This window comes from Amorphotheca resinae, assembly GCF_003019875.1.
Source record: "Amorphotheca resinae ATCC 22711 unplaced genomic scaffold M430scaffold_15, whole genome shotgun sequence".
NCBI lineage: Eukaryota > Fungi > Ascomycota > Leotiomycetes > Helotiales > Amorphothecaceae > Amorphotheca > Amorphotheca resinae.
Window position 1 is genome coordinate 95,993 of NW_020194485.1, and position 22,868 is coordinate 118,860.

A 22,868-nucleotide genomic window follows, 5' to 3' on the forward strand; every position below is an offset into this window, starting at 1 on the left:
AGGCGATTTGGGAGAGGGGATTGGATTGGATTGGACTTGACTTGACTGGACTTGATTTGCCTTGCCTGGACTACGACGGTGAATGGGGAGGGATGGGGAGGAATGTCCGGTGAATGGGAACAATGAGGGAGGGATTGAGGGAGGGAGGTATTTATTTACTTAAATACCTACCCAAGCCCATCCCATATCCTCTGGCCTCTCCACCAAGAACGACAATCTTCCCCCTCCCCCGCGTCGACGATCCCATCCCATCTCGAGCTATCAAATCAATCAATTAGCAAGACTACGATCATCGCATCCCATCCCATCCCACACAATGCGACCCCACGCGCTCCTCCTCCTCCCCCTCGCCCTCCTCTCCCCCGTCCTCGCCACTACTCCCCCCACGATCCTCGACGCCATCTCCAACATCTCCAACAACACCCTCAGTCTCAACAGCTCCATCACGACCTTCCGATCCGAGTCGGGAAATCCCCTACAACTACTCCCTATCGTCATCCATTCCAGCTCCCTCCTCGCCTCTATCAAATCCGGCACCAATACCGCCAAAGCCTCCGCCAATCTGACCTTCGACGAGACCGTCGCCGTCGCCGGCGCCACGCAGTCCCTGGTCTCAAACGTGCAGTCCACGCTGTCCAACATCATCGCTGCGAAGCCGCTGTTTAATCGCGAGCTCGTTAGTCCGGTTATTTATTTGGATCTGGAACTTGATAAACAGGCTACGGATCAGTTCTCTGAGGCTGTTATTAGTAAGGTGCCGTCGGCGCTCCAGGGCCTCGCGCAGCAGATCGTGGCGCCTGTCGATACGGCATTTGATGCGGCGTTGGCGGCGTATAAGGGACAGATTTAAGGGGTGTGAGGAGAGGAGAGGATTGGATCTGATATATGATCGGGTGGGGTGAAGGAAAGCTACAGGAGATTTTAAATGAAGACAAAAAAAGAGGGGAAGGGGTAAAATAATAATCTTCTTCTTCACGTAGCTCGACGATCACGTCTCGAGTTTTCAGTTTCAGGGTCTTGTTGTACGATAAAAGAAAATTTCAAGACAACCAATTGCTGTGGCCCCGGTATTCATGCTGATCAACAGGTCTTCGATTAACCTACAGCTACCTCCTTCCCAGCTCCCAGCTCCCTTCCTCCTCCACGAAGTCGTAGAGATTCCCAAAGCCAGGATGTAGTCTAGCAACTGGTCTGTTTCCAAGTGAATCATGTCGAAATTCGTCAGAAAGGGCGGCGGATGTGATCGTTGCCTCCTCGGTCGTATCACCAGGCATTGGGTGGCTGGCTGGCGATCAACGGCTTCCTCGACTGCTTCTATCATGATGTTTCAGGCGTCCAGCGTCTTAACTTCTCCAACTCTATAGCGATAGTCGAAATTTGAGCTGCATGGAGGCTTGTGTCTTCCATAGTGTTCTGATCGTTAATTAGAATCCGACGGCGATGGAGTAGGACCTTTGAACGACTGTTTTCCGCGACACTTAGCACAGAGGCTGAAGAGGGGGCAGGCGGGGTTGTTCATTCGGTGTCCCTGACCACCACATTTATCGCAGACTATAGTCGGACAGCTGTCGGTAGCGTGCTCGATTGTCTTGCACTTCTTACACCATTTCAAAAGTGAGTTAATAATGGTCTAAAATCCGATTGTCACCCGCAGGCGTGGTGGGTCAGGCATTGCGCCGTTGACTCTAGTTTAACGTCGTCTCGGACGAAGGTTAGTTTAAGGTCACTTTCAGACCGTGGATACTGCTGTCAGCGACGCGACGCTCGAAACTTCTGCAGTAACTGTGGCACTTGTTGCTCAAGAGTTGTTGCCGGCTCCCAGGGCATTCGATTTTATCATGATCCCCTCTACATCTCTAGCAGTTCTTAGTCTTCTTGCCTTTGCCTTTGTATAGGACAAGCAGTAGGACTAGGTATCGACCGGCCTTGTGATTTGTAGCGCCGTAGTTAAAACATGCGCTCCTGTCTGTAGTACAATTCTCTGCTCTGTAACCGTATTTGCCGTAACGGTTACACTCTATGGCGATTTCGTGGTCTACTTCGATGTGTCGGACGGCGTCCATCTCTCTCGCAAGGAGATATTGACTGTAGATGTGTTAGGTAGTCGGGCTATCGACCATAAAGCGTTCCGTTTCCTTGTGGTATGTCGCGGGATACAGCGAAGTGTCGGTGGCCAGGATTAAGTAACCGTACCTCCAGCGCGAGTCTGCTACCAATCTTTCCATCTTAAACGTAAACGCGCTGTTGACCATCTATCTTCCCCTCTTCATAAAGCCTAATGATGGCGCGAATATTGATGTGTTGATATTCGGGCTGGTACCAAGGGTGGTTAGGATCCACGAAGCTACGGAGCTGCTCGAGACGCTTCTTTACATCAACCGGCTCTCGAAGTAGTTGATTCGGGTTTCAAGATCGACCTCGGCTGGTTGAAGAAAGGTATACGAGACGCCGGTAGATGCCTCATCTGCTGTAGCATCTGATAAAATAAGAAAAAGTCCGAAAAGAACCATCCATCATCCTGTGGAGCAGTATCTCAACATTGACTTCAACATCATCTGGGACGCTGACTGATACAATCTCTTTCCTTATCTCCTCCTCGACTTGTGACCAAATATGCCTTGAGCCTGACCTAACGAAGATTATCACGGTTGGCGTGAGATCGGTGTTTTGGAATTTTCGGTGGCGGTTTGATACGCTATTGAGGTCCATTGGAGGCCGCCCCAAAATCCGGTATTCCACAGACCGCAACAATTCTTGTGTCTTTCTGGACATCTGGAGGGCATCTAGCAGCGAACTCGACGAATGCCCAAGTCACGTACTTGGTCCTGTGCACTGGTCCTATAGGGCTCACTGCCCTCGGTTTTGTGCTTCTTGGAAGGGGGCGGCCTCGCCACATGGTGGCTAGTTAGCCCCATGACTTTGCCCTCTATTAGGACATATCCTCCGAGGGTACCACAGCCGACTTTCAAGGCACTCTTTTTGCTTCGATCAATACTCCAAAGAAACCAGCACATAAGGTTCAACAAAACCAGATTCAAACCGAAGGTCCGAAGGTGCCTGCGAAGAGAGGCTATCCAGAAGTTAGCTGGTCAAACGCCAAAGAATGACTATCGAGTCCTTACTGCTGTTGCCGATTTGGCAAATTCATAACTCTTTGAAGCGTAGATAGTCGCCATCATTTCAAGAATTATATTTAAGGAAGCCAAGAGTTTCTTGTCTCTTACTAGATATTCCTAGAGCATTCTGATATGCCCGTTGTCAGCCATCTCTTTGACTCCTGTATGAAACATCCTATTCCTTGTAGTATAAGGTAGGTAAGGTAGTTTCTGTTAGATATCAAGGCACGTGATATTGATGCCCCAAGGCGGATGCCTCACAAGTGTCCAAGGCCTAGTCTCGTTCAGGCTACATGCCTCCTTTCAACACCTACCTACCTCCTCTTCATAAAGCTTAATGGCAGCCTTGATATTGGTATGCTGTTCTTTGCGTTCATATTGAGGATCTTTTGGGTCAAGATAGCGGTAGAGTTGTTTGATGCGCTCTTGGACATCAAAAACTGGAGGCAAAGGCATGGCAGGTGAGAATTCGATACCTCCTCCGTCGGCATCCGCGAAAGGGCGTCAGCGTTAATGTGTTGTTTCCCATGGCGGTGTCGGATCTCCATTCGATCTTGGTATTTGGAGAGGAAACGTCCCAATTTGCTAAGCGCAGGGACCGCTTTCCTTTGACGGGGCCGGTATCCTCAAAAGCCTGCTTGATAGAGCTTTGGTCTGTATAAACGGTAATCGGTCCATGATCCAGGTACTAGGGGAGATTTTCGAGTGCCCACGCCAACGCGCCGGTCTCTAGCTCGCTCGGCCAAAAGTTCTTCTCAGCATCACTTAGGTCCTTCGACAGGTATAGGTAGGTACCTTCTCCATTTGCTCTTGTTAGAAGCGAAGTAGAAGGTCTGGGAGCTCAAAGGGCGACGAACTGTTCAATACTACAGCCGTAACACCTGTTTGTATCTCGGTAGCAGCAGCTATGGTAGGATCTACCATAGAATCTGTCTGGCAAATAGGTGCCATGCCCTGCTGCCTGCATATACCTTCTCTCCCGCCGAGTACCTGGCTCATATAGGTCTATATGGCCCTGTGCAAGCCGCTCTATCCTAGCAGCAGCATCCATCTATACATGCATTAGCTAAGAGACCTAGAAATCAGAGCAGAAGAGGGCAGTAAGGTCTTGTATAGAGCAACAGCTTACCGGCGTCTACTTTCTCGTAAGAAGTGTTGTTCGCATTAAATCGTCTCTTCTTCGGGATAATACCCATATTTGCTGTTGGGCGCTCTTCGCATCGTTTTAGCTCTCGCAACACGTTATAGTCTATCAGGAGCTCCGACGCCTTGATAGGCTTTGTCCACACGTACAGGGTCATCTGTTCTAAGAGGAATCACCTTTCCCGAACGTATCGGCTTCTCTGATTTGACATCAAAAAGCTTAACATTGTTCACGCCGTGGAGATGGGCCAGGAGGTGAGGAATATCTTCGAACGAAGCCGATCTAGAGCCTTCATGTTTGAGAGCCGACAGACTTCTCTGCTCTCTTTGCTGACAGGTAGTTCTTTCAACCTTCCTGTATTAATAGACAGCCACTCCTGCTCTCAAATTAAGAAATTAAGACTCTCTGAATGTCCGCCCAACGGTTTCTAAGGATTGAGATGGTCGTTTGGGGGTCTTCAAAGAGGTCAGCGACGAATAGTACTTATTATCCCCGTACATGTATTTCTGGTATAGCAGGGGGATCTCTGAATACTCACCTGTCTCCCGTGGGTTGTCCCTTATCGTTCAATTCCTCAGAGGAGTCTCTTTCCCCGCTGTAGAAACACCGCGCACCATGAGGGACACGCCCGCATTGAATTAATCATTCACTTAGCCCGAAAGGCTTGAGCACTTTATCGACGTAGGCATCCTGAACCAGGGATATAGTTCTTTCGTTCCTGTTTCGGACAATTTGGACGCCCACAAAGTACTGACAGGGCCCAAGATCCTTCATCTGCAGGATGACTGGGACATAAGCCTCGATCAATTTACTGCAAAGCAACCAGGACTCCTATTGATCCAACTCACTCGAAACTCATGGTGTCAAACAGAGGATATGCCACGCTGAAGACTAGCTGACGAAGTAGCCAAAGACGTAGAGCATACGGAAAATCCAAGATAGGCAAGTTCTTTCTAAAGCCTCATAATTCGAATCGACTAGGTGTTCGAGGGCACTTAGAGAGCATGCGCCTTAGAGGCATAGCAAGAACTTCATCCGCGAACTTGACTACCTCAACAACGCGGGCCAGGTGCTCTAGCGGAATCTGCCCAGACCATGAGCGGAGGGTCTGTAGGTTTCAACCCTTGATCGTTGTGTCAAGCCTGTTGATTGATAGAAGCTATCAGACTGTGCTATATACAGAATAAGCGAGGGGTCACATGTGTGCCCGAACAGGGTCTTAGGGAGGAACACACAAGACAACTTACCTTCTCACAGCGGTCAATAGAATCCTATCTTCAGGATCTACTGAGATAAGAACGAATATCTTCACCTGGCCTTCTGAATTCTCAAGCCACCATCTTCGGTTCTGCCGTCGGTAAAAATAGCATTCTTCCAGCGTGTAATACGTTAATCTGAGCAGAAGTATTGCAAACTTCTCCAGAATATGTCCTGTTGATTCCGATTGATTATTGAGTACGGATAAATATGTGCCACTTCTACCGGTCGACCAGCCGAAGTGACCAAGCACAAATGTTTATCTTGCGTCACATCTGAGCCGCTGAGGAGACTCTGATAAGTCGCAGGGATTCCCAATCCCAATAAGCTTGATCCCAATAGGCTTGGACCCACGGTGAAGTTAGTATCTCCACCACGGTATTTGTTTGAGCCAGGGACGCAAGGGATCTGCGAAGGTTGGTGCGCGAGAGAGTGACTTTGAAAACGGCCTAGAGTTTGGAGTGTCCTGTAAAAACATCGGTTTCCATTACTCCCGAAATGTATAGACAGTTTAAGGAGCTTCCGATTCTAACAGTATGTGATGGTCTCTTGATCGGGGACTCTGCTCTTAAATTGCAATCGATTCTGCCAATTCGACCGACTGATGATTTTGGCCCTTTAGAAATGCAACCTGTGTTGCCCCTGATTCGCTGGAGATCAGCAGAGAGAGCACTCTCGCTCGCTAATAGAACACTCTTGTAGTCTTCATACCGTAGGAGCCAGAAGTCGTCCGCTGCCTGACACTGTTTAGATGACTTCGGGAGAGTCAGGCGACGTGAGCCAAGGGTGATTAGCGCCTGAGCAAGAGCAGCAAGCTTGCCAACTCTATGCAGAATTCAAGAAAGGGAAAATTGATTCATGATACCCATGTATCAAGGTAGATGGAAATTGGATCTGGTTGAGCACCTTTCTTGGCTCTCTTAGTCGGGACGAGTCGGTTTCGAGACATCGAAGAGTTTGAGGCTGGGGTCTCAGATCGGGAGGTGATGGAGGGGGTAGAGGCTAGGGCGCTCCCGGGTTCCTCTTCCGTAGACAATCGCTAGAACATATTGCCCACCTCACCGAGGTTCTTCTTGTCGATCTTCTTTCTCTACTTTTTGCTCAATGTTTGGGGAGAGGCAGGGGGGGCTAAAGCCGTGGTTCCAGTCCTTTTGCGCTTGGGTTGTACGGGCGGGTCAGGTGCGGTGTACTCTGATGCCTAGTGTATCTCCCCACATTTCTTGCAAGCCGTTTAGGGGAGTTCCCTAGCTAGCTTGCGTTCTTCACCTATCTTTTGCCTTTCGGCTTTCTTTGTAGCCCTTCTTAAATTCTTTCCTTTCGCTACGCTTTGGCGGCCAGCCGGGCGGCGTAGTCCTCAACGTCGGCAGCCCACCCTTGCGGGGCGGTCAGGTCGGGGCGTTTGCTTAATGGTAGGTGTAGGACAGGCGTAGCGGCAGGGGGCTCGTCATCCATTTCCTCATCCTCCGTCTCGTAGTCCATTGCTAGAACAATTATCTCTTTGTCAACTTCTATCGATTCCCGTCTCTCAGATGTCTGTCTGACGGGGGGTAGAATCGGCGTGATTGACGTCTTAGGGGTTTTTTGCACAGGGTCTCTAGCTATTTTTGAGATTTCGTCAAAAAATTGGGAGGAGTGCAGGGTTGCAGAGTCTTTGGTTTCAAATAAGGCTTCGGGGATCAGCTCTATTTGGGTTCCAGTGGCAGTACGTGGACCTAACTCTGCTGGCCACCACCAAGTGCCGCACGAGGATAGCCGGCGTCCCATAGTCGGGGTACATCAAAAGCTGGTAAATCCAAACATTCAATTGCGTAAGGCTTCCGCAACAAAAACTGGCGGTAGTCCATTTCCGATGCTGATTGAAACTGCACATTTGTGTTATGCCGGTTAGACGCAGATCATCAGACGGGGAAGGTTCTCGAGGGGGATCTGCGGGGGGTTAGCGGGGCCTAAGCGGGGGTGGGTTAGACCTACTTTCAGACAAATGGACCGACTACTAGGATAGGGACATGTAGAAGTAATGGATAAGTAGCAGTAATCAAAAGGATTAACAAATAATGACCCGCAGACTCTCTTTATCCATCGAACAACCCAGAAAATACGGCAAGCCCGAGGGCTGCAATCGTCATTGCCCACCCCGAGAGAGTCAAGCGAGGGCCTCGCGAGGAAAGCAAAACACCCTATCCTGCCTGCAAAGAAGAAGAATAGCGGATGAGATATTCGTCGTATTCTTCCTCGATCAGGAGAAGACCACAGCCAAGGAGGAGGCTGAGTTCTACGTAGCAGGAGAGAGACTCCATCGCCGAGACCAATCTCGCGTGAATCTATTCAACATTAGAAAGTGCTCTAGAGAAGAGACAGAGAGCCTTACGAAGTACAGATTTCCGGATCCGAAGTAGACCTTGACCATGTCCGTCTTTGTTCTGGCCTTCTAGCATCTACCTAGATACATATATGTTGCCGTTCCGGCCGAGTCGTCGCACCATGCTGCCACGACATGTGGACATGCGTTCCACACTTGGCGTGTGTCTCGATAAGCATGTTAATGTCAAGAAAGGTCTACAGACCTTAAACATCTCGGCGCGAGTCTGTTTATGCCTGGCGTTACACGATCTCGGCAGATCGCCTTTTCTCTAGACGTGAAAAATCGCTCTAGGGTTAGGTAGTCGTGCAAGACCCTATCATTCATAGTAGATTAGTATAAAGATTAGTATAACAATTACTAGGACACGTACCCGTCTACCGTAAGATAATATGGCCCATCCCTCTTAAGCCGTTCGAATCCTCCTCTCTCAAGCTTCATAACCTTACGGTAGAAGCTTCTTTTGCTACGGCGCCATTTGCGCTGCCAGAGACGGAACTCTCGGGTCATATTGCCCTAGGCGTATTTAGCGTTATACTAGTCTTTATACAAATCCAATATAGAACTAGCATACCTGAATATAGCGGCGGCCTAGACTTGGGCTCGATCTCTTCGGGCCCTGGCCAAAGGACCGAAGGTTAAGAAGTACCTCTGTGATTCCGAAAGGTGATGCTGATTGAGGGCAACGCGTTTGACCAACGCCTTGACGTGTACCTGACCACAGTAGCCGCACAAAAAGCCTCCAAGATCTTCCGAGTTACTCGTGACTTTCTTGCACGGATTCACAGGCTTGAGAGCTTCGGGATACGTCATGAATGAGCATGACAGATTACAGCAAGCTGCAATAGAGTTACTGGCAACGTTGGAAAAGCCCTGATAACAAGTTGTTGCATCAGAAGTGGTGCTCGGGCTTCCCTTTCATACGTCTAATAGCCGCGGTACCAGGTCGCCACTCGTGGTACTCCTTCCTCTATGAGCTTCTGATCCACATACTTGTCTGTTAGCGAATCTCCTTCCACTTGGCTGTAACTTCCGGTGCTTAGGGGTTGGTTTTTACTGATCTCAACTTGCCTGCGAGCACCTCCCACCGGTCTGGGTTGCGCTAGACTTCCTGGAACATGGCTTCATTAAGTGACAAGTCCGAAATCCTTGCACTAAACCTCTGGTCTCCTGACTGCGCTGTCTGCTGCGCCTTCTGTCCTGCTTCCTCAATGAGCGCCTGGACGAGCTAATCACACTCATCACCTGCTCTGAAGAAGGAGTGGTCCTCCCCGGGCACCCATTTGCTAGTGAACTTCGCGTCCTCCTTAGCGATTGAGTGGACACGTATCATCTTCAGGGACAGGTCTATTTGTTGGGTCTGTTGGCTTCAAGGATATCGAATACGTCGGATGTCCAGATTCCCCGACCGAGGATAGAGCTAGAGGCTCCCATGAATATTTGCCCCGACAAGAGTGATTGATGGGAGAAAGTCTTTCCGATTCCTCTCGAGAGTCGAGATAAGGATCACGCCCTATGCTCAAGGAAACCAAAATGACTACCACCACTATAAGTGGGATCCAAGAGGAAATGAATCCCGGTCCATATACACGGCGAACTGTTTGTTATCTTTTAGTCTCTGCTATCGCTTTCGTTTTGCTGTCGCTGCGTTATTGTTGCCGTTGTCACTGGAATCTGCTCGAGAATCTGCTCGAGATTCTCGAATTCCAACGATGCAGTTGCTATGCTTTCTCCAAACAATATGTCGGCCATTTTTGGGATGATTGAGTGTGAAATAATTAATGCTCCGCAAGTTCATCCGTCGGAATCCGATCATCCCTTCGGCTCGCCCCGCGTCTGACACAAACATCGCTAAACAAGCTTTAACTTACAAGTCTCTTATATAAGGTACCTGGGGTACTTGGCCGCCACACCACAGCATGGCCCTGGTCGTATCTATTTACTTTCGCCTTTGCGTCTGGCTCCTTGGACAGGTACAGCGTCGATAGTCTTGCACCTCGTACACCACGGATGTGGGCACTCAATCTTGTCGTGGTCTCCTCGGCATCTCCAGCCCAGCAGGTCTACCGTCTTCCTGGCTTTGTTCTTGCCCTTTGTCGGGACCAGCAGTGGAGGGTCTGTTGACGGGATTATTGGCGGATAACGAAGTCTGACTCGGAGAACGGAGGAACTGTCGGAAAGGCCCCAGGATTCTAGGCTTGTTGCCTGCATAGATAGGGCAGGCGGGAACGTCGGCATATGTAGTAGATTCCTCGAATCTCCAATAGAACGAGCCGTTAGTCGATTGCCATAGAGAGGAGGCAAGGAGAAATCGAAATAGTAAAGCTAATATAGCTTATTATCACTATCAACAAGTGTCGACGCCCGTAGGCGCACAAGGCCTGAATGCGCTGTTAGCCTGTTAACCCCTGAAATAAACGAACCAAGTCATTCACTCAGTGAAATCATCTCACTCACGCACCCGAAGGGTAGGACGGCCGGGCGGTCAAGTACCTTGCTAGAATCGAGAAGCAGAGGTGCCCCCGTAACGAGTCTGCTCGTCCGATCAGATGGTTATGTCTGCCGTTTGTCGAACATAATCTTCGCTTGGCAACACCTGATGTTGCTCAACGTGAGCGAAGCAGCCTACACAATAGGCAAGATGCCTCCGAATAGACATAAAGCTCTGCCCGTATTTCGGGTGACCTTTAGGGTAATGGCGCTGTTAGGGAAAGTAGGAATCCAGTCTAGTACAGCCTGCACAACTTGCATCCTGGCCAGCTATCTCACGCGTGATTCGACGTTCTTGGATACTCAAGAGAGTCTCCTCATTTGGTAAGGCGTTTGAGCTGCATATGTCGGACGAGAGTATAGGAGATTCTCTTCAGTCAGTAACTCTGTCATGAACCCCCCCGGGAGGCTGCTGGCGGGGTCTCCTGTACACAGTACTGCGATGTCATCATGTCACCACGTCCTTCATCTTTTTTTTCATTGCGGTAAACGCCACTAGCGGGCGGGTCTCTGTGAGGACACAGCGGCGGAACGTTTCTTGGCACGTTCGGCTTTTCCTGGTTTGCGGTTCGCGAAAGCACCATGTCAGCAGGGGAGCCTGAGCCAAACCGATTGTAAATCCGTCGATTATTCAGTACATACCGTGGCAATAAAGGCTAACCTGAACAGCCCGAACTGCTTATGAATGCTGCCTTCTAGGGTCATCCCATTGGACGGGTCGTTTATATTGTCCGCAAAAGTACCAGGTCAGCAGGGGAGCCTGAGCCACCTCTACCTCGTTGAGCTTTGTCACAACAGAACCAGTTGAGAGAAATGAGCTTTGCTTCGTGGCATAGTAGCCCGGCTGTCTCGGCAGAAAGCTTTACCAGAGCTCAAGCTGGACTTCCGATTAAGCTCATCTAATACTCTGTTAGCTGTATACGACAAGTCAAACACTGTCAAAGCAGGAATAATATACCTTTCTTCCGACTAAGCTACCCAGCTAGCAGCTTAGCCTTGTTATCTGGTTTGCTCCTGTATAACGATATAGAAGCTGCTGTACTAGATCCTGTATCCTTAGCGCGTGCCTTGTCTCTTATTTCGATGCTCAGGGAGTCGAGAGAGTGTGTGCTTTTGGTGCTACTCTTCTAAAGGTTCTGGAGAGATCGGTGCCGTTTAGCCTATTATGGAAAGGCCTTTGGAAGTCGATTAATAAAGATGATGCTATACAGGTAGTCGCTAGGAGGGGCTACCTCTAGCTACAGCCAGAACTTATCTGCATTAGCCTTCTCTCGAGCCCGAGCCGCTTGTCTAATGCAAGCGGCTAGATAACCGCAGCTTCTGCGACACTCGTATGCTGTTTCTGGCCTATCAAACGGGTAAGGGTTTCCGCAAGGTAAGGTAGGTCACAGTAGTTATAGTTAGCTATCATATCTAAGTATTCGTGAGCGTCCTTTAGAGGTGCATAGGCGGCAGTGCATCGGGCTGTGCGGGCTTTGGCTGAGATCTATGAGCGCCGGTCCCGCTGGCTGAGGAGTCCTGTGGCGTTCGGCGGGGGAGTGAAGAACATAGAAGGAGGGACCAGCCGGTCCCTCCTGCCAGAAGGTAGTGAGGGGCCTTCCCCCCTGGGCAGATCTTGGAGGTCATGGCCTTCGGGATTGGAAATCTGCTGTAGAGCCTACAGCAATGGTAAGGTCCAGACTCCGTTGTTTCAACTTGTTGCCGTTAGGGGACAAGTGAACATGAAGGTCGCATGATTTGTTGACTTTGATTTTTGTAACCTCGTTGAGGTGACTCTATACATGCTTAATATGCTCACGGAAACGCGAGCCAAGGTAGTGTCCAACTCGAGAGTAGGGGAAACAAGCTCTAGCGGCCCTAAATATATTCTTGTCAGTATTTGAATATTACTGTATCAGACAAGGACGGGATGACAATCAAAACAAATGCTTACACTCTCTTAGGCCGGAGTCCCTATCGCCAGAACTGTAGGCTGTTTCAATGGATTTATCCTCTGTTAGGACCTATTCCTGAAATTTCCATTCGTCCTCCTTTTCATTGACGTCGTTGATTTCGAGCTCTTTGTACATTCTTCTTACCCAATCTAGCGAGGGACAGAGTATCCTTGAAGATGCCGTGTTGCTTAAAATGAAAAGCAATGCTAAATCCTAGAGCCTCTCCTGACCGCAGTGAGGAGTATATTGTCTTCGTGTTAAAATCAGTGATTCAGTAGAGCTCGTACCGCTCTCAAAGGTTGGGAAATCCAGGAGAAGCAAGCAGCAAGAGCTACCGCGAAAGGTATATAGAATTGTCCGGTGGACAAAGAAACCAAGCCTCATGAGGTTCGATCGAATGATGTTCACACAGGGTTATGAGTAGTATATATACTTCAGACCAGAAAATCGCTGAGGAAGAAAAGAGTCCTGGCTTGCTGCTGTCCGCGCGACTAAGGCATGTCCGACAGTCCGAATGTAGTGCGGGTTATCCTCTTCCTCGCGGAAGAGATGCGGCACAACTTTCTTTTCGCCATGTAGACGCCGTACATGATGGCACTGAAAAGAGACACTATAACACAGTGCCATCAGCGCTGAGTCGCTGATACTGGCGCCTACGTAGATGTCAGACTGTTTCGCATCAAGTGGTTGATAAAGGTTGCAACTTGCAGGAGGCCAGGGCCCGATGGATTCATTGGCCGTTGGGCCCGCCATATTTTTTGTATCGAGCAATGCCGACCCCAACTCAGCATCTCTCCCAGTATAATATCGTGGAGGCTTCGATTGTGAACACGTGGAGCGTCAAAGACCAATGAAGTCCAGTTCGATATAGATAAGTGTAAGGATGCATCCACTGTCCCCATTCATCGAAGGGTCCTGGATTTTGAAACAGGGTCGATGTTTGCTCTAATCGCCGGGGTACGCTCGGAGGTCAGCTACAGTGATCCACGCGCATCCTTTGGAGGGTCAGTATGCGTACCACTATCAAGATCACGAAGCTTACCTTTGTACTGAAGGCCAGTCCTATCCTCCTCTATGGACAGTGGAATGGAGGTCCCAGGTCTAGGATGATTGTTGGAATCTCCCAGGCACAAATGTAATTGCAATAATTGGATGCAACAGAAGTTACACACTTCATCCAGCTTTAGCAGAAGCTTGCCGGTGTGAGTGTTGGTATTGGTAGCCTGAGCCACCAAGCTTAACTGTGCTCGCAGATTGAGGTCTGGAAACTGCAAATAGTAAGTCAAGGCAATATCTCAGAGGGATTATTATATTGTGGAGAGGGTGTAACTTACTACTTCTGGTCATTGGGGATGGTTGTATGTATATAACAAGTGTAAGAAGTGGAGCTCCAGTTTGCGTGCCTATCTGCTAAGGGAATCCTTCTCTTCAGAAGCAAGAAGCAATTTCAAGCCTGACAAGCCATTAGTAACAGCAATAGGTCTGAAGTATTGCGGTTTGGTTTTCTCCTACCTAGATGGAGTTGGTTGGCTGGGGGTAACTAGGTAAGGGGCTGGCAGTACCATCTTGGAGTGTTGCGTCCCGGAGCCACAGACGGGATTGGGGCAGCTGTCTGTTGTGCTTGATAGGTCTACAGGCACACGCACCACAGGGGAAGGCGATCGATCTTGTCATGGTCTCCCTTGCAGAATTGACAACCTTCCCGGTTGGTCTTGTCGTAAGGACAAGAACCAGTCGATAAAGAACCTGCAGAAGAGATATATAAGACTGGCTGTGTGCTTGAATAGCGACGCCTCTTGATTGAGAGCTGTTCAACTATCATTAGCAACATACCCTAATGTTTGGCGCGACGACGCGATTGATAGATATCGATTGTGGAAGAGGAAAACAAGTATACCTTCTTTGTACCTCTAGCGACGTGAGAAGATGGTTAATGATGATTGTAGAGAAGTAACTCAAGATAATACATGGAATATTGCTAAAGGTTGTGGGAGTTCGTTTGTAGGGGATTGTTGATAAGGACAGTTGGTATACGAGGCTATTGACAGAAAGATCGAACGCGCCTATTCCTCGAGAAAAAATAAACGAAAACGAAATAAAACCAGACAAGAACCACATCCAGAAATTCCTTTTTGAAGCACGAAAAGTCTGACGGTACAACAATGAGGATGAAAGGATGAAAGGATAAGTGAAAAAACTCAGATATATGTAGGTAGGTCAGTCTGTCACAGATATCGCTTGATGTACGGCCAGGAAGCTTGAACAGGTGTTACTATATGTGTGTTGTTTGCAGGTAGGTGAGTCTTAGGCAGACGGCTGGCTGCTTCTGTTACTCCACAGTACCAGTTATCAAGTTGGATTTAAGCAAGAGGGAATCAAGTTGCCGCCCCCCTTCCCCTCCGTAAATGCGCCTATCCGGTCTTAGAAAAGATACCAACAACGTGGCATATATATCCAGCATCGGCAATAATGATAATCTATATCCTGGCTACCAAACTCTGCATGGCAGCAATCCAAACCAGGCAATAATTGCTTATCACTGCATCACAGATCACAGATCACCTCTTACAGCCCATGTTTCCGCATCCTTGTATGTTCCACGGGTTTAGGTGATTTCCACATTTGTGCCTCTTGACACCATACTAATCTCATTTGTTTAGAATAATTTCACAATCCTCTCGTTTCCATAGACAAACATGGCTTCAAGACAAACAGGAAAAGGCTGTTTTCATGTTTTCATGTTTGCTTGAAGCCACTGCATCCAGGCCTTCCGCGTCAATAGAGCTCCCGTAATCAAGGTTGCTCAATAGTTGAGACTGTATGATTGTGGAAACTCACATCTTGCATTTTCAAAGTGTTGTACTTGTTGAGATGACACGCTCTTGTGTAGAAGTCCACAGAGTGTTGAGTTGAAGCAGAAGAGGAAATCATCCTACAGATGCGAGATATTTTTTATTGCATGGTGAGCGTTGGGGTGTAACCGGCCGTGCAAAGATGCATTACAGATCATTGCTTCATGCATGATGCATGTATGGTGCCGTGCTTCATGTGTGTTGTGAGATGATGTGAATCTGACCAGCTGAAGTTTCTGTCGCTTGACGGCAAGATAGATGAAAGAGTTCAAGGGATGAGAGTTGCAATATCAGGTAAATAGCTGTGCAGGAAGGATTCTCAATCTGTATGTGATAGCTCTGAATTATATCTCAAATAGCCTGCAAACGCAGGATGCATCAATACGACATCAAGAAGCTGAATGTTCGTGCTCTGATACAGATCTGCCGCGGTATTGCCCACTTCAATAACCGTGCAGGGGGAGGTCTGTGTGTAGGATGTGCCTGGACTCCCAGTTTAAGCGGCGAGAATTGAGACCTCGATTAGTATGATAGAATGGCTGATAGAAAGTATATCTTCATTTTTGACATTTCAAGAATAAATCCGACAACCCCCCCCTTTTTCTTCCCCCTAAAATCTACCCCACCTACGACGACAAGTAACAAACCAATAAAGCTCCGAAAACCCCTGGCCCACCCGGATCGTACGCTACGCAATACTAAGTGGCCACCGCCCCGTCCCTGAGATTCCAGATACAGTCCCAGCCGAGCACTAAACCCCCCAGCTATCCGGATCGCGATAGGGATCGACAGGGTAGGGGAAAAAAGATTCCCCCAAGAAATTGCCCGATTCTCACATTATCCCTTGCTTCTCGTCTTCAGAGCATTCTTCACCACCTCAAGACACGTCCAACGTCAATTGTCTCTTGCGAGCCTTGCGAACACTGACCTACTCCCCCGCGGTCTAATTGAGTCCACCAACAGGCACGACAGAAAGACACGAGAAACGGCGGGGAGACGACAAGAGCCGACAGCTCAGCATCTATCAGGGGCTTCGACATTCAACTACCGGCAATCAAGATCGATCATCCATCTATCCGTGCACCTCCTCCACCTGCTGGAGATTCTCACCCACAACCGCACCCGACGTCCCCGATCCCTATGAATCCCCATCGTCGTCGTTCATCCCCTACAGTCTCGCGCTGATCCGCCAACATTACACTGCTCGCGCGCCCCCCTCTTCGTCATGCCCTGGCGCCCTCTGCCCCGGATTGCCTTCGCAGTCGCGACCTACCCCTTCGTGGCCTCCAGCCCCGCCGACCTGCCGCTCGAACTCGGAGACGAACTATACATTATTGAGGAGGGCGGCTACAATGGTGAATGGCTACGTGGATACTTGGTGGCGCCCCCCAGTCTCCTGGCTGGCCTGACCAGCATCAAAGGACAGACTTTGGAAGCGCGGGTCTTCTCGGGCATTTTCCCCGCGTCGTGCGTGGAGGTGCGGGAGGTGCTGGGAGACGGCGATGAGGAGAGCGAGGACGACGGACATGGGCAGGATGGGGAGGTGACTGCGGCCCAGAGAGGGAGCCTCGACGGGGACTCTAGCTCTAGGAATACTCCCACGCCCCTCCTACAGCGCGGGAGCCGACGCGGCTCGGTCAAGAGCACCAATAGCAAGATTTCCAAACCCTCGAGAGGTAAGAGGAGGAGTCTGGCAAATGGGACCTCCGCCCTGATCGCGAAGCGGGATCCCAATGCGCCGAGACCGCCAGCGCCAGTGCCGATGCTGAAGATTGGTGATGAGACCCCGACGTCTGCTTCCGAGCCCCTGGTTGACGAGATTGCGAGCTGTCTGCGCGAGTGGCATTCTGCGAAGCTACACGAGCTCCTCCTGAGTCGGCAATACTCGCGGTTAGATAAAATGTCAAGTTTAGTGAACGTACTTGATCTCGCGCGGCGGCAGCTCTTGCATAATGTCCTGACAACGCAGGAGATGGGACTATTGAGGGAGAAGACCGTATGGGATCTGGTACGCGGGAACAAGCTGTTTAATGGGGAGGTCATTGTGCGCGATCCTGCGCAGCGGGGGAGGGTTCTCACGGCGGAGGATTCAGCAGTTGAGATCACACGGTTACAATCTATGATGAGTCTTTTGGACGAGCGACCACAACCACCGGTCCATGAGAAGCTGACGCTTTATCACCTGCTCATTGATGTCAAGACCTTCGTCGGAGCGAGCTCAGACCCCACGACCCTGGTCTTCTTTCTTGCTACGAAAGCTCCTGGAGCCCCAGCAAAGGCGATATCAGAAAGCTATATTGTAGAGGTTCCTCCCAATGGTGCCCTGACGGGCTTTGCCAGTGCAAGCTCGATGAAGACCTTATTCACGGACCTAGCTGCGGCGGACATCGGGGAGGCACCATCTGCTGACAATGAATTATATCTGGTTTTAAAGGTCCGGTCAGCGCAGCAGCTCACGGCTGGCAAGCCTACTTCACGTGGCGGTGGAACTTCGAATGGTGAGAATCCCCAAACGTCGGGTGGGAGCAGCAGGTCAGGACGGAGAAGTATAATGTGGGGCCAAAACTCGAAACGATCAGCTTTCTCTAGGAACGCACCATCTTCGTCCAGGGTCAATACGGTATCGGAGACATCCAATGATAGCAACAGCGAGAATCAGGATGGCCCTCCAAGTACCGCTGGATCGAGAGGTTCGTCTTCACAAGAATCCAAACCTGGAACTGTGAGCCGGACAGTAAACAGAACTGTGGGTGTTGGGGTTCTAAAACTGAATTCTATCATGAAACAAGGAGAAGAAGTGGAGCAACTTATGTCCATTTGGTCGCCAGCCGGATCCGGCGAGAAGAAAGATCAGGGGGGTGACGGCTGGGACGAAGTCATCCGGGATCTCAGTGATACCAAGTCCGATTACTATGAGAGAGCCCGAAGGGCCGAACGGTTGCAGGTCCACCTGAAGGCATTTGAAAACCCCGATGCAGACGCCTTGATCAAGGCAACTCCTACTCTACTTTCAGACGTTTCCCAGACGAGTAAGATGGGCTTTTCAGGCGCTCCAACCAAACCAAGATCAGACATCTACGTAACAATCGACGAAGCTTTCCTCCCTCGCCAGGCACTCCTGTCTCGCTCTTCAGGCAGCGCAACAGCACTCTCACCCACTTTGACCTGCTCGAATCTCCAAGTAACCCTCGAAGTGCGCCGCGCAAACGGGGACCGGATCGAGGGCTGCATATTCGCCTCGTCCAATGGCGATGCCGAGAGTTCTTGGGAATCAACTGCAGCCGCACGAGGTGATGCATGGAATCAAGTTCTTCGTCTATCTATCCACTCTAATGATGTCCCTGGCTGCCATCTTGTGATGGTCATTTCTGATGCGCCGTATCAGCCGTTTGCAATCTGTTATATGCCGCTTTGGGACCAGGGCGCTTTTATGAGGGATGGCCATCATTCGCTTCTTTTGTACAAATACGATGAGACTACCATGATCCCCAAGTTAAATACGCAAGGTAAAGGGGGATATCTGAATCTTGGGTGGAACGCCAGGGGTAAAGATGATGTGAGCAAGGACGAGGCTGTCACGGGACCGATTGCGACCCTGAGGGTGCAGACATACCTCTGCAGCACCAAATTTTCTCAGGATAAGGTTCTGCTGGGCTTACTGAAATGGAAAGAGGAGCCGCCTGGAGATGTGCAGGAGTTACTGAAACGACTGGTCTTTGTTCCGGAGATCGAGGTTGTGAAACTGCTCAACGATGTGTTCGATGCCATCTTCGGAATCCTGGTTGAGAATACAGGAAACGATGATCTCGAAGATCTTATATTCAGCGCTCTAGTCACAGTCCTGGGTATTGTGCACGACCGAAGATTCAACCTAGGACCTTTGGTAGATCAATACGCCGAGAACAAGTTCAACTACCCATTTGCAACACCCTGCCTAGTCAGGTCCTTCTCTCGCCTCCTAGCAAAACCTTCCGAACCAGAAACCTCCCGTCAATTACGTGCAACTTTCAAAGTCGTTCGCCACATTCTCAAATTTATCACTCACGCCAGAGATCAGCAAAAGGTAAAAGAGGCCGGAATCGGTATTACAAGCACATCGCCAGGCTTTAAGCGGCACCTGCGTTCTATCTTCAAAGATCTCGATGCACTGATGCGGAGTACCGCACCTATTCTGGTTGGGAGTCAGACACTGGCCGTTCAACATTTTCACACTTGGCTCCCTGAACTCACGGGCTTGCTGAGCGTGGATGAAATTTTGCATATCGCAATTGATTTTATGGATTCATGTGCGCTAGTTAAGGGCAAGCTGGTCTTGTATAAGCTTGTTCTCATCATCAACGTTTCTAAGCTGAGCCTGTTCTCGCAACCTGTGCAGAGAGCTGCCCTGATCGCGAATACAGTTCGTTGGATTGCGCCCCACTGGGGCAAGACTATGGAGGTTACCGAGCAGTGGAGGGAACAGGTTCGGCTCTGTTGTTCCATCTTGTCAACTCAGATCAATGATCTTGGAGCGGAGATTCCAAAATATATCCCAGCGATCGTTGATTCATATATTTCACTTCAGGGTCCACCCAAGACGCCGAAGACGCGGCTATCATTACTTTTCCCTACAACGTACCCATTTCCAACCAAGCCACTCTCAAAAGAGGCCGAGTTTGACGAGGCGCTCTTTGAACTTTCTGCTATCCTCTCGGCGGTATCGACGCGACCAACAGGCATGCAACTGGATCTTGCAGAGGAGGAGATGGCTAATCTACTTGAAGATATGCTCCATGTCCACCTCAGTATTCTCGAATGCCAAGCCTTTCCTGCAGACTGGCTAAGTGTACACATCTACCACCACAAATCGACAATGAAGGCGCTGCAATATATCGCCGGCATCCTGATCAAATTCTTCGTGCCAGAACCAGACGATGCAGAACAGTACAATACCGAGCTTTGGAAAGTTTTCTTCACTGTCCTGCTGAAGCTCGTCGGTAGTGATGCTCTCGCGCTCGAGACCTTCCCTGAGCAGAAACGCCGCGCTGTCTGGAAAATCGCTGGTGATGTCCGTGAACATGGCGCCGAGCTTTTGAGAAAGACCTGGGAGACTATCGGATGGGAAACTAGCGCTGAGGAGCGCCAGAGGTACGGCTTGGCCAAGATGGGTGGTTACCAAGTTCAGTATGTTCCTGGTCTGGTGCGACCAATCGTCGAGCTCTGCCTCAGCGTACACGAAGGCCTTCGAGGGGTCGCCGTTGAAGTTCTTCAGACTATGATCGTCAGCGAGTGGACGTTGAGCGAGGATCTTTCCGTCCTCCAAACGGAGTTGATCGACTGTCTGGATAGTCTATTCAAATCGAAGCCGTTGACCGAGAGCATACTTCAGAAGCTGTTCATCAGCGAGCTACTAGGTCGCTTCGAACTATTGGCTGAGATTCCAGATGATCCACTGTACGCTGCTCTCCGGGAGTTGATTGCCACCATCGACGAGTTCTTAGATCTTCTCGTGGCGGTCCACAGTACGGATGTCACCGGGGAAGCTTCACACATGATTCATCGGCTGCGGTTGATGGAGTTCTTGAGAGATATGCAGAAGGAAGAGATCTTCATCCGATACGTCCATCAACTTGCTGAACTGCAAGCAAACGCCAGGAATCCTACCGAAGCAGGTCTCGCATTGCGTCTGCACGCTGATCTGTATGACTGGGACCCAACGAACATCGCCCCTCCTCTCACAGACCCGGTGTACCCAGCCCAGTCACATTTCGATCGCAAGGAACGAATCTACTTTGATATGATCAAATATTTCGAAGAAGGTGAAGCTTGGAGTAGTGCCCTGGAAGCGTATCAGGAGTTGCAAATCCAATATCAAGAAAACGTCTTTGATTTTCCCAAGCTAGCCAGGACTCAGCGCGCTATCGCCACAATATATGAGACGATTGCGAAGAGTGACAAGCTGGTACCAAAATACTTCCGCGTTACATACAAAGGCATGGGTTTCCCACCCAGTCTCAGGGACAAGGAATTTGTCTTCGAAGGCTCACCCACGGAGAGAACATCGGCATTCACAGACCGCATGCAAGAACAGCACCCCTCAGCGCAGATCGTCACCAACCATGGCGAGGTAGAAGACGTCGAAGGCCAGTTCCTCCAGATATCCTCCCTTATGCCACACCGCGATTTGGAACACCACGTTTTCCAACGAGCCCGTGTCCCACAGGTCGTTCGAGATTACCTCATATCCACGAACCCTCAGTATTTCTCCGTAACCACCAAACGCCATACCTCCGGCCCAGCGCATGCTCACAGCGCCGAGAAGGTAGTCTACACTACGGCCGATACCTTCCCCACTATCCTTCGGCGCTCGGAAATCGTCTCCACCACGCGTATCCAGCTTAACGCTCTACAGACTGCCGTCGAGCGTGTAATCCGCAAGACGCAAGAGATGGCCGTCGTTGAGAAGCGGCTTGTGGAGGGAGAGGAAGATATGGCGCCGCTGCTGATCGAGGCGTTGAGCATCTCCGTGAATCCAAATTCCGACTCGAGCGTGGTGAAGTATAGGGACTTGCTACCCACGAAGGTCGATGAGGACGACGAGGTGGAACTTTCACCCCTGGAGAACGCACTCAAGATTGCGCTCATTGACCACGCCGTTCTCATCAAGAGATGCCTGAACTGGTTCTCGAGATCCGCCAACCCCGGCATGCAAGGGGTGATGAAGGAATCCCGTGAGGAACTGCAGCAGAGTAATACGCCCTCTTCCTTCACTGTTCATCCGTCTCTTTACCCGACACTCACTAAAGCTCTCTCAGATTTTGAATCCACCTTTGCTCCCGAACTCGCCTCCTTCATCTTCCCGCAGCCCGCGCAGCGCGCCTCCCCCGCCGCCCCCTCCTGGTCCATCGCGTCCCCCGTCCAAGACCGCGTCACCAGCCCTCAAATCCCGACCTCCATGACCAACGGAACCATTGCCACGACCGACACCTCAATCCTCGACCCGCCCGCCGCAGCCCGGCAGAAGCGCCAGTCCACGCGACTCTCCTTCCTCAAGCGCCCCCCGCCGCTTGAACCCGTCTCGCGCGAGAAGAGTAACGGATCCATCTCCCACCGCAGGTCCGAGACAGGCAGCTCCTTCCGCAGCGGCACGAACACAAACGTGAGCGTCAGCCAGCCTCTCGCGGAGAAAGAAGAGGAAGACACGGAATGGGTCACCAGCAGTGACCTCTCGGCCCCTAGCGCGCCGCGCGGTAGACGCAGCAGCAGCTCGAAACGCGATCCAAATGGCACGAGCGCGCGTGACTCAACAAGTGTAGGCTCGCGCGTGGGCAGCGTCCGGCGGAGACTGAGCAGGCTGAAGCTCGGTAAGAAGAGCAGTAAACCTAATGTGAGGGTGGGGAGCGTGGCAGAGGAGGATGAATAGGCGCTGCTCTCCTCTATTCTTACATCCGCGGGTCCTCGGGAGACGGAGCTACCCATAATAATCAACTCCGCGTTGGAGTACGCACTCTTTGAATTTCCTTTCTGCACGTCTGTCTGTCTGTCTAGCGCTGGTGTTTTGATATTCCTTCGGGCTTAGGTATATACCCGGATCCTCTCTCTCTTTTCCCCGTTTCTTGTGTGTGGGAGGGGGTGGAGAGGGCTGAGATTCTGTAATTTGTAATTTTCTTGTATGCATGTAGCTATGTATGTATGTAGGCTGGGTGGATGGATATCGGGGGAAGGGAAAGGGGGGGG

At 50.4% G+C, this 22,868-nt stretch overlaps 6 protein-coding genes across 6 annotated transcripts; 3 read left to right on the forward strand and 3 right to left on the reverse strand.

The window, feature by feature from the left end:
- Positions 1-316: 316 nt before the first annotated feature.
- On the forward strand, positions 317-850 carry M430DRAFT_23384 (hypothetical protein; the record flags this gene model as incomplete). Its single annotated transcript, XM_024864888.1, has 1 exon — positions 317-850. The coding sequence occupies one exon, from the start codon at positions 317-319 to the stop codon at positions 848-850; it is 534 nt and encodes a 177-aa protein (XP_024716416.1).
- Positions 851-2,379: 1,529 nt separating this feature from the next.
- M430DRAFT_194767 (hypothetical protein) lies at positions 2,380-3,189 on the reverse strand. Its single transcript, XM_024864085.1, has 2 exons — positions 3,123-3,189; positions 2,380-3,070 (listed from the first exon to the last, which is right to left on the reverse strand). Exon 2 carries the CDS (start codon positions 2,894-2,896, stop codon positions 2,696-2,698), a length of 201 nt encoding a protein of 66 aa, XP_024716417.1. The 5' UTR covers positions 2,897-3,070; positions 3,123-3,189; the 3' UTR covers positions 2,380-2,695.
- Positions 3,190-4,131: 942 nt separating this feature from the next.
- M430DRAFT_37771 (hypothetical protein) lies at positions 4,132-4,462 on the reverse strand. The gene is made up of 2 exons (XM_024867180.1): positions 4,246-4,462; positions 4,132-4,167 (listed from the first exon to the last, which is right to left on the reverse strand). The coding sequence occupies exons 1-2, from the start codon at positions 4,415-4,417 to the stop codon at positions 4,151-4,153; spliced, it is 189 nt and encodes a 62-aa protein (XP_024716418.1). The 5' UTR covers positions 4,418-4,462; the 3' UTR covers positions 4,132-4,150.
- Positions 4,463-6,837: 2,375 nt separating this feature from the next.
- M430DRAFT_23386 (hypothetical protein) lies at positions 6,838-7,361 on the reverse strand (the record flags this gene model as incomplete). The annotated part of the gene is made up of 2 exons (XM_024864889.1): positions 6,838-7,184; positions 7,235-7,361. 2 exons carry the CDS (start codon positions 7,359-7,361, stop codon positions 6,838-6,840), a joined length of 474 nt encoding a protein of 157 aa, XP_024716419.1.
- Positions 7,362-9,254: 1,893 nt separating this feature from the next.
- On the forward strand, positions 9,255-9,727 carry M430DRAFT_194797 (hypothetical protein). The gene has a single exon (XM_024864086.1). It carries the CDS (start codon positions 9,392-9,394, stop codon positions 9,641-9,643), a length of 252 nt encoding a protein of 83 aa, XP_024716420.1. The 5' UTR covers positions 9,255-9,391; the 3' UTR covers positions 9,644-9,727.
- Positions 9,728-16,377: 6,650 nt separating this feature from the next.
- On the forward strand, positions 16,378-22,852 carry M430DRAFT_70351 (hypothetical protein; the record flags this gene model as incomplete). The annotated part of the gene is made up of 2 exons (XM_024869489.1): positions 16,378-21,880; positions 21,947-22,852. 2 exons carry the CDS (start codon positions 16,378-16,380, stop codon positions 22,552-22,554), a joined length of 6,111 nt encoding a protein of 2,036 aa, XP_024716421.1. The 3' UTR covers positions 22,555-22,852.
- Positions 22,853-22,868: the final 16 nt, after the last annotated feature.